Below are 9,747 nucleotides of genomic sequence, written 5' to 3'. Positions count from 1 at the left end.
CAAAGCCAAGGAAAAAGCCAAAATCAGCCTCATCACGCTAATGACAATAACACAACAATGTTGGCTTAGTAAATGATGACATATTGTGAGCCTTACACTCGTGTACCTTACCCTCTATGTCTACGTAAAGGAGGATTGTGAGTCCCTCCACCTACTTTGTTCAAGGGGAGGCTTGTGTCTTGTGTGTATCACCCTAGTGTGTTTTGAGGGAAAGATTATGTGAGTGATATGCAACAAAAGCCACATAGGGAGGGATGTCGGGATTTGAGATTTTGTTACATCTCTAACAACCTCACCTTAGTGTGTTTTGAGGGGAGAATTGTGTAAGTGATATGCAACAAAAGCCACATAGGGAGGGCTGTAGGGATTCGAGATTTTGTTGCATCTCTTGTGAGAACAACCTCTCCACCTAGGATTGTGATGTGTCAACAAGCCATGCAATAAACCATGTGAATACCATGTGTGTGTCCTATAGGGAAAGTTTAGTCATGTCCTAGTTGCCTTGCATGTGATGCCATCCACTGTGTCTGCAAAGATGCCTAGCAAAAGGCTATAAAGTGAGCTTGTGTATACACTCAATAACCCCCCAATAATCAAGTGTGTTTGTGTCAAGGCTATGCTTCCAATGTATTAAGTAATTAGTGTGTGATTAGTTTCTCTAATGACCTTAATCATGTGCCATTGATGCCAATGCCAACACAACTTTGACGCTAAGTTCAATTTGGTAGACTATGGATTAAAAGCTATAAGCTATCTTGGCCATGTGCTTTTTCCCATGTGTTTCATAGGGGCCATCCCTTGTTTTTGGAATCTCCATGTGAGATACTCACACTTGCTTGTGGGGTGTCATTGGCCTGCCTAAGAGGCATGCATGATAAACATAATCTCACTTCCCATACTTGTAGCTTGTATTCTATTTTCTACAATGTTCCATCCCTTTATCCCAAAAAGACATGTCAATATTTTTTCAGATATCTTGGTGGTCATTTATGTCTCAAAAACCTTTAGATATCATTAGGCCTTGGCAATGTCTTCGATGCCACCTTCCACATCCACCTAAAGAGAGAAAATGTCCTTTATAAGACCCTTTTTAGGTGATTTTGATTCTCAAGAAGCATATCAGAATCCCTAAAGTTGTTCCTGCCAGCTTATGAACATTTCAAAAACTATTAGCCTTGTTACTATTTGGCATTTCCATTCTAGTTGATTTCATAGCTGACTTTCTAGTACTATTTAAGGTCTCTCTCTCTCTCTCTCTCTCTCTCTCTCTCTCTCTCTCTCCCCTGAGAGAAAAACAACATTTAAATATTTTTTGACCAATTAAGAAATTTTTTGTGTGACTAAAATTGAAAAGTAGAAATAGTTAAAGTTCATTTGAGGTGTGACCAAAATTCAATTTCAGTGACACTTTCATCCTCCATATACTTTGTACCCTCCACATGTTTACTTACGAGATAACATTATGTGTTCACAATTAAAAAAGTGGCCAACTCTCATTATATACAATTCACAATGCTCTCTCCCATCATTACTTTTACTTCTCGAGTGTTAAAGAAGTATGTTTAGGAGCACATGTACACAATTAGAGATATCAACTTGATAGTATACTTTGCACTTGAGACCTCTCTTAGTTTGCAAACCAAAAAATTTCATTTCGCTCAAAAACTTGCTCAAACTTAATCCCATCTATGTGTATCATATTTTATTGTGTTATAATAGTAATCCAAATGAATAATGAAATTCATTATTTTCCATACATGGTTTGCTTGGTTTGTATTGTGGTGAAACAAGTTGCTGTAGGTGCCAACATTTTGAACTATATCAAGCAAGAATCAATGAGTTTAGATTAACCAAGTTTTATATTTTGCTTTTGCATATACTTTTCTATATAGCACCTTGCTTATGCCCTTCCTCGAACAAACACTACAGGGATTGTCTCCACCTAACTTTTGTAGAGTGGCTCTCACTTTGCAAGCTCTTATATGGTTTGAATTCCAACTTTCTCTTTTATGTAGTTGAGATGGTCACAAACAAAGAACAAAGCAAGCAAGAATTTTGAGACTAGTAAATAGTGCTCTTAGATAGGTATGTATTAGCCAGACACAACCTACACTTCCGAAGGCCACCCAAAGCCATGTTAAGTCCCAAGGTAACTATGTGTGGTAGCATCTCTAAAATAATAAACATCATGAACACAAACCTTTCTACCCTATTAGTCTAGAATATCTCGTGACTACAATCATTGTTTGGACGTGCATTTGACTTCTTTTGTGTAGTGTTTATGAACTTGAGCAGTGTTGCTTTTCTAAATATGCAAGCTAAAAATTGGACCTTAGCATGACTCATAGCATCTTTCTTTCCTTAGATGTCTTCATGTCTCAAGCTTGAGACAAAGTCAATATGTCTCAAGGATGGGTTGTATTTGTTTGCATGCACCATCTTCATTTTCTTTCCAAGTGATCACGTAGGGAGGAACGTGATCCATGTTTGATCCTGTTCAAACAATCACTATGTAGCATGCAAGAATTTACATACCTCCCTCCAAACAACCAAGCAAACAACAGGAACTTTTCTTGCTTAACAAAGTTATTGGGTTTACTTGTAAGATTAAAAAAAACAACAAAGGTAGGATCTTGTAGAGGAGAGGATCAAAACTTTTGATTAACAAGAAGATTCAATGTAATAGCATTGTCTATCCATGTGGATCAAGGTAGAGGTTAGTTGACAAATTAAACAACTTCAGCAAATGCAGCATATACATAGTAAAGACAAGATATCCCCGACATATGATGCATTGGCTCTTGGCAATGACCTCGTTTTGTAGTGTAGAGCAAAGGTGGTAGGTTAGTGTAGATAGTGTGGGTATCGATGATATAGCTCAAGGGAGTAAGGTTATTCGAATTTCCTCTTCTTATTCAATCTGCCAGGTAAAGAAGAATTACATTGAAGTATCATGGTTGAAAAGTGGGTGACAATAACTGAATGACAGTTTAGTTTAGTATCCTTAACCTCCAACATCTAAACATGTTAATCATCACATTCCAAACTGTTTGAAATAGCCAAAAAGTTTTAAGGAAGGTGATGAATAGGTATAAATAAGGCTTTTGATTCAGAAAGCCACAAAATGATGGTGAAGGCCAAGCATACTAATAGAATAGTGGCAAAAATACCCATCTCTTTTTTTTTCAACTATCAAGGCGCAGGGAAGGTAGTAGGGAGAACTTCATATATGTTTGTTTACTACTGGACTTGCTATACACATCACACCCACAAGGGGCCATACCATGGGAACGTCTTCTCCATTGAACGACTTCCCTAATGGAGAAGACGATAACATCCATTGAGCGCAACCCATGAGCCTCGAACCCTCGACCTTGGGGTTCCATCACAAAGGCTCAATCAACTGAGCTACGCTCATTGGGTAAAAGTACCCACTTCAACAACATTACTTTTACTTCAAAGAAAATACTGTTACCTTGTGCTAAAGCTTAATGTATGAAAAGCTGAAGTGTTTGAAGAAACAAAGTGAACATAGATGTCCCTTTTTTAGTGAGCATAGATATCCCTTTATTGATGAGAGGGCCCAAGGTGTCTTCTCCCACAAGCTTAAAGCACAAGCCTTGCCATTTCACTGACTTACAAAAACTATATACTCAGAGACAGAACATATAAAAGTAGAGTTCTCAAATCTACCTCAGCTCTACATCCTTCAGACATTTCAGCCTCTGGGTATGGAAGAGCATGTTAACCACCGATGAATCATGCCTTATTTTCTTGCCAACAAAGTTAAAGCACATGTTTTGTCAAATTGACTCGGCTTTACATCCTTCCGGTGTGGCAGCCTCTGGATAATTGAAGAGTATGTTAGCCACCCCATGCTGCCTTCTTGTCATACCAACAAAGTCATAACACACCCGCAAGCACATGCACAGACCTTAATATCCTCAAGTAGAGATGGTGAAAAGTCACAATGGCCTGCATAAGAGCATGGAAAGATTGTGTGACCCACCACTAAATGCCCCTCTCTACAAAACAAATGTCAACTATCTCTGCCAGTGGCCTACATACATATACAAAAAACAATGCTCAGCAAGAAATAGGAAGAAAAAAAAAAACTGCCATCGTTAACTTGCCACGTGGCACTATCCGACAAGCTTTATCCAACCATCCACAATTGTTCCCACAAGTTCAATGGTTTACTAAGGCCTAGTGCAGGCAAAAAAATCAAACCTTCATTGAAACATTTCAACTCGCTGATAGTAAAATGAACCTTAAATTCTATGGAGGTACAGAGCTCTGGAAAAAAAATTCTGCATTAAATTGGGACCAATCACAGGTGGTACCGAAATTAATGCAGTGAATTGGATCAATTAAATGCAAGAATTGAAGGGACAAATCTCTCAATATGGTAGCAAAAGATGCAGGCAATACCTTTGACATAAAAGGCTGTCTGGTCCCCTGCTGCCACCGAGCAATGAAGTGCAATGCTTTCAAAGCACTCCGCATGAAAAAAGACAAATAAACTTGAAAGGGATTCAGCCTAAGCTGGGCAAAGGATGTCCTTCAACAGCAAGCATCACCCTTTAAGGAAGCGGTGCACCATGATTAAGCTTTCGAAACTTCCTTGACTAGAGCATCTTGCCTGATGTTCAAGATAACACAGAGCATTATGCTGAGCATCCGTCCCCTAAGCTCATAATGTTTCATTGAAGCAACTCTTGAACAATTGCAAGATTCCTTCAAGTCGGAAGGCCGAATAGTGCGTTAAGCATACCATTGAGCCCATAACTCCTTTAACTGGAAACAGGGCAGCATTCAATCACAGAGTACCTGTAAGTGAGACAATGCAGCATATGCTAAGTGTTGCCCTGGCTTGATATACTTGAACAATCTGATTTCGGTAAACCGTTCAAATTGCTAGGAGCTGTGTCCCCAGGGCTTTGAAGGGGTTCTGTGGACTTCTGGGGCTGGCTCGAAGGTTGGTGCACATTGCAAGGTGTTGTAGGAGGGGGTGGTGGTTGCTGCTGTTGAGAAAGTGGCTTTGGAGAAGGTGGCGCTTGCTGATGAATCTGTTGCTGCTGAATATGTTGTATTGTGAGGTGTGGACCTTGATGTGGCATCGCAAAAAACTGTTGACCCGTCCCCTGACCTGTTGCTAGCTTGAGCCTTTGAACCTCGTCCCTCAATGCGTCATTGAGAGCTGTGGAAAGAGTATAACAAGCAATAATAATAAGCATAAACCAAGAAAAGTGCAACTTATCAACCAAGGCAATATGGGCCATCACACCTCCATCATCTGTAGTATTGTCTAAGTACTACAGCAACCAAGTTCGCATCATCAGTGACGTTTAGAGTGGGTGAAAACCTGTGGTTTCATTACAGGCTCCTATATCCAACATCCTCAAAACTAAAGAAAAAACATGCATCAGAAACATGAAATGAAACCATTACAGATCCACTGCGTGAAGTATTTGAATAACTACCATAACATCCCAACTAGCGTCATCCGTGCTTTGACCCGGGTCTAGACCTGAGGTATCCTCCTACACCCCCCAAACAATAATGTATGAAAGAAGCATAAAATGAAACTCCTCTTCACAAAACACAACTCAGAAAGACACATGGAGGGTCTACACAACAAGCAGCCTTCTTGATTCTCTAGACAGCATGGCATGCGAAGTGTATACTACAAGACATCGTTGGGTCCTCTGGATAACACTCCTCTCACAAATCATGCAGGATTTTTACTCATCAACTCACTCTACTTGTTCACATTAAATGCAACTAGCAGCATGAAAACACACCCTTTGCAAAGATGGATGGATGGCACAAGCTCATGCTTTTAACAGCACGGGATGATCAAATAGCATATAGAAACATGAAGATCCCCACATGTCACATAGTATATAAGCCATATAGCAAACAGAAGGTAAATTTACTCTGCTAACTTATGTTCTGTGCAAGAAAGTCTACTCGTTTACATTTCTAGACAACTAACACTAACAGTAAGAACATAACAGGAAAAGATTAAGTCCAAAATCACCTTCCCGAAGTTGTGCCTGCTGCTCCATTGCCTGAAGCCTTAACTTGAGCTCATTGTTCTCATTAAAAAGGCCGGTAGAGTCCCTCTACAAAAGAATCCAAACATAACCCAGGATTAGACTTCCCTTTCTGAGCTCCCAGCTTTCACTTCTAGAGACTACCACATATTTTGCACATCAACAATGGCACACCTGCATAAGTGTCAACTGTGCAGACAAAGTTGTGGCTTCTGTTTGAAGAGTTTGCACTTTCCTCTCTAACTCCGAGATATAGCGCATCTTTCTCTCCTTGGAGCGAGCTGCTGACTGGCGATTTGCCAATATCCTAGAGATGCAGAAATTTTAAGTAAAATAAGCTATGATATTTGCAGGTCAAAAATCTTAGAAAAGTGCATTATTTATGTTCACTCCATACCTTTTTGCCCTTTTGGGATCAACAAGAGCAATCTCAGCCAATTTATCATTTGCCATTATCTTCTTCAGTTCAGCACCATCAAAATCTCCATTGGGAAAATTGAGCTTGAAATTCAAGCTACCATCCATGGAAAGGCTATGTAGATGGCGTGCTGTTTTGTTACGAGCAGGTGGCGTACTCTGCTGGGGATCGTTTCCTCCTTTCAAAGACTGCACAACACCATCCATGGATGCACTACGAACATGAAAGGGTCCGTGCAAGTTCCCATCTTTTTTTGCATCCTTTGCTTTTCCATTACTATAAGGCTCTGAACTTCTTTCATTGCTGTCGGCCATATAGCTGTCCTCTTCCTTATCACTATCTTCTTTGTCACTGTCTGTACCACCATGAAAACTTTCCCCTTTCTCTGAAGATAACAATGGATTTTTTTCATTGTCTTGACTTGCAGAGGATGAGGCTCTTGATCGTGCACCCTTATCCACTCTCTTTGCATAGTTCTCAGAGCTATCCGGGCCCTCTGCATTCTGAAAGCTATCTATCTTATCCATATCAATGTACATGGAAAAAAGATCATCACTGCCTTCACCATCTCCTCCTCGCTCGCCCACTGCATCTACAGCAGCTTGGCCTTCCTTCTCATTTCCCCAATGCAGTTCCTGCTTCACCTGAGGGTTTGTTGCTTTAAACTTCTGCCAAGATTCCTCTGTGGCAATGTCCCTGCTCGTTGGTATAGCTTGCATAAGAACGCGCCCAAACAATGTATCAGTACCTGTTGAGAATGTGGGAGCTACTTCACTATGTGAGCGCCTGTGTCCTTTTCTTGAAGGTGCATTGATTGCTGCTTGATTAAGATCTGTAGCATACTTCCTAGAGGTGGATTGATAGTTGCTTGGAGAGGGGGATAAGGGTGGAAGGGATGGTATAGAAGGGACCGATATACTGGGAGCTGGGGAATCTTGCTCACTCATAGTCACATCAACAGAAGAAGTCGCACAATTGAGCGTATTTGTTGATCGAGATGTTGCTGCACATGTGGCCTCATCTTTGGTTGGTAACGGGGGTTTCATAGCAGGGAAACCTTCCCAAAAGGGAGATGAGGCATTGTTATGAGGGTAAGGTGAAGTACCCTCTGAGAGATCTTGGAAGAACGTAGATGGCTGTGAAATGGAGCGAGTGTGGGACACAGTAGTTGGGCGTGCATTTGGCTGTAGCAACGACCGGGGCTGATTCTGTAGAGGGGCATGGAGAAAGGGAGAATGCTGGAGGAGCGAGGAGTAAAGGGGTGGAAGATGCTGTTTCTGCTGCTGAGAAAGTGCTTGCAGTTGTGCTGACATTTGCTGGGGCGATCGGAACATGCTTTGTTGTAACTGGCTTAAAAGAGCTGCATCCTCAGCTAAGGATGTGATGCCAGAGTTTGAATTAGGATTTGAATTCGACTGTGCTGAAGCACCATGTGATGATGATTGCAAGCGTTGCAGGAGGTCTCCGTAGCTGTCCCCCATCCCTTCCATGGCATGCGAAGAGCACCTCTCACTTAGAAAGTGTGGCGCATCCCTCAGTCTGCTGTTGAATTTTTTGCTGATGTCTGGGCAAGCGGCCCACTGAAGTGCCCTCCAAAAGTAATAAGGAAGGACTAGGCATACCTATACATGTAGCAAGAATTCATGGGCATAACCAGAGCTTGCAATTCAACATCCACCAGGCCCTGACCACACTATAGAAACGGAGCCACAAGACACAATGCAAGTAGACTACTTAAGGTAGCCACCGCCGTTAAGAGCCCTATTTACTGCAAAGATCAGTACTGAACAAGTAAAGTCCATAGCCTTTCAAAAACCCTCTTTTACGCAGCAAACTCATAGTAGGAGTTCCATATTACTAAGCAAAAAGCAGAATCCTTAGTGTATACATAAAGTTTTGACCTATTGAAGCCATCCTAAAACCCTGCACCCATCAAAGAAAAACCTGCACATTGGCATGAACAGTGCTTCCAACTTCTTACCCTGGAGTGTAAGCATTTATCCTAAAATCTAGTCTAGAAGAACAGCATTCAAACAAGTCTGGAAGCCCTAACAAAAGTAACACCTACCCAAACGAGAATTTGAAGTTTTCGGCGGAAAATGACGGCCAATGTGCCTCCACCACCATGTTTTATCTTCACTTTCCTGCAGCGTTCTCCGAAAAATCGTTACAGACTTCAAGAATGCACCTCATTTCGAGTAGAAGAAACTTTCCAAGAGGAGCCTGCTAGCCATGAAAGCTGGTAAAAAGCAACGGAAAAGCTCTGTTTTTGAGAGAGGCCAGTAGGATGGGAAGAAGTGTCAGAAAGGAAAATGCAGAGTGTCTGTGTATGTGCATTTGCAGACAAGAAGAGCAGGGGATGATGTAAGCGAAACAGTAGAAAAATTGAAGAGGAAATGTGATGAAAAGGGGGAGCAGGAAAGCTCGGAGAAGACCAAGGCTATGGTGAGGAAGTAAAGAAACAGAGGACCAAAGTCACTCAAGTAGAAAAAACAACGCAGAAAAAGCAGAAAAGAAAGACTCCTCTCATAGAAAACAGAGCAACCCACAAGACGATTGCGTGGAGGGTACAGAAGTGTACTTTTTCTGTCGAGTCTTTGATTGATTAGAAAATTGAAGAGTTAATCAAAAACCCACAAAGCTGATTGGTCGAGCTTTGAAATTTTCTCAAGCACAATTGTTAGATTATCTTCACGAATCACCCCTCGCTCATGTTATTTAAATTTAATTGCTGTTGAAACGGATTCATTTAAGAAGCTCCGCGTTACCCTCCCAAATCTTTGATCAATCAAAACCTCATATTTGTCTCCTCTTTAGGAATCCCAAATTTCCGAAAGTCTTCTTAGGAACTTGGGCCAGTCCCTCATTTGAAGCCTTGACTATACCGAAGCTAGTCTTAATGCTTCAAATGAGGGATTGGCCATAACTTCCCCCCTTGTCACTATCTGGAACTAGGGCCCATATTAGGCGACACCGCACGCGCTTGATCCCCAATGCCCACTATCTACCGCCCAAGTAACCATGGAGCGGTGAACTAGGGCACATACTAGAGTAGTGTACACCCGTGATGCCCACATAGACGCCTAATGTGCAATAGCATAGGGCTAAGGCTTTGCATAAGAACCATGAGGTCCTGCTTTCAACCTCCTGCGATGGGAAGGCGTGATCTCGATGGTGAAGTGGGAAGAAACAAGGGGTCCAATATTGTCGCTTTGGAGAATTGGACATTCCATATCACCCGATGATCTCGGGCCGTTGATCCCCTCGAGA

The 9,747-nt window shown here is 41.6% G+C and overlaps 1 protein-coding gene across 3 annotated transcripts; it reads right to left on the bottom strand.

Moving 5' to 3' along the window:
• Positions 1–2,877: 2,877 nt before the first annotated feature.
• LOC147463317 (bZIP transcription factor 29-like) lies at positions 2,878–9,072 on the bottom strand. 3 transcript variants are annotated; one of them, XM_086488052.1, is made up of 9 exons: positions 6,457–9,072; positions 6,234–6,366; positions 6,044–6,128; positions 4,883–5,200; positions 4,432–4,461; positions 3,935–3,975; positions 3,824–3,844; positions 3,694–3,725; positions 2,878–2,920 (listed from the first exon to the last, which is right to left on the bottom strand). In XM_086488052.1, the coding sequence occupies exons 1-9, from the start codon at positions 7,965–7,967 to the stop codon at positions 2,893–2,895; spliced, it is 2,199 nt and encodes a 732-aa protein (XP_086344178.1). In that variant the 5' UTR covers positions 7,968–9,072; the 3' UTR covers positions 2,878–2,892. The 3 variants fall into 3 exon arrangements, 2 of the variants coding, with proteins under 2 accessions (XP_086344178.1, XP_086344169.1); XR_015185050.1 differs by lacking the exons at positions 2,878–2,920; positions 3,935–3,975 and having other exon boundaries at positions 3,149–3,844; positions 4,432–5,200; positions 6,457–9,066; XM_086488043.1 differs by lacking the exons at positions 2,878–2,920; positions 3,694–3,725; positions 3,824–3,844; positions 3,935–3,975 and having other exon boundaries at positions 4,258–5,200; positions 6,457–8,099; positions 8,546–9,066.
• Between the last annotated feature and the right edge of the window lie 675 nt (positions 9,073–9,747).

The sequence above is a fragment of the Adiantum capillus-veneris genome, chromosome 2 (assembly GCF_014529385.1).
Source record: "Adiantum capillus-veneris isolate H3 chromosome 2, ASM1452938v2, whole genome shotgun sequence".
Lineage (NCBI taxonomy): Eukaryota > Viridiplantae > Streptophyta > Polypodiopsida > Polypodiales > Pteridaceae > Adiantum > Adiantum capillus-veneris.
This window is presented reverse-complemented; position numbering and strand designations above follow the sequence as displayed.

Excerpts from the sequence above, each read along its gene's own strand:
- LOC147463317 (XM_086488052.1), bottom strand. The coding sequence starts at position 7,967 with ATGGAAGGGATGGGGGACAGCTACGGAGACCTCCTGCAACGCTTGCAA. Across the intron at positions 6,129-6,233 it reads CACAGTTGACACTTATGCAG|AGGGACTCTACCGGCCTTTT; the intron begins GTGTGCCATTGT and ends ATTCTTTTGTAG. Across the intron at positions 4,462-4,882 it reads ACCGAAATCAGATTGTTCAA|CAGGGGACCAGACAGCCTTT; the intron begins GTATATCAAGCC and ends GCTCGGTGGCAG.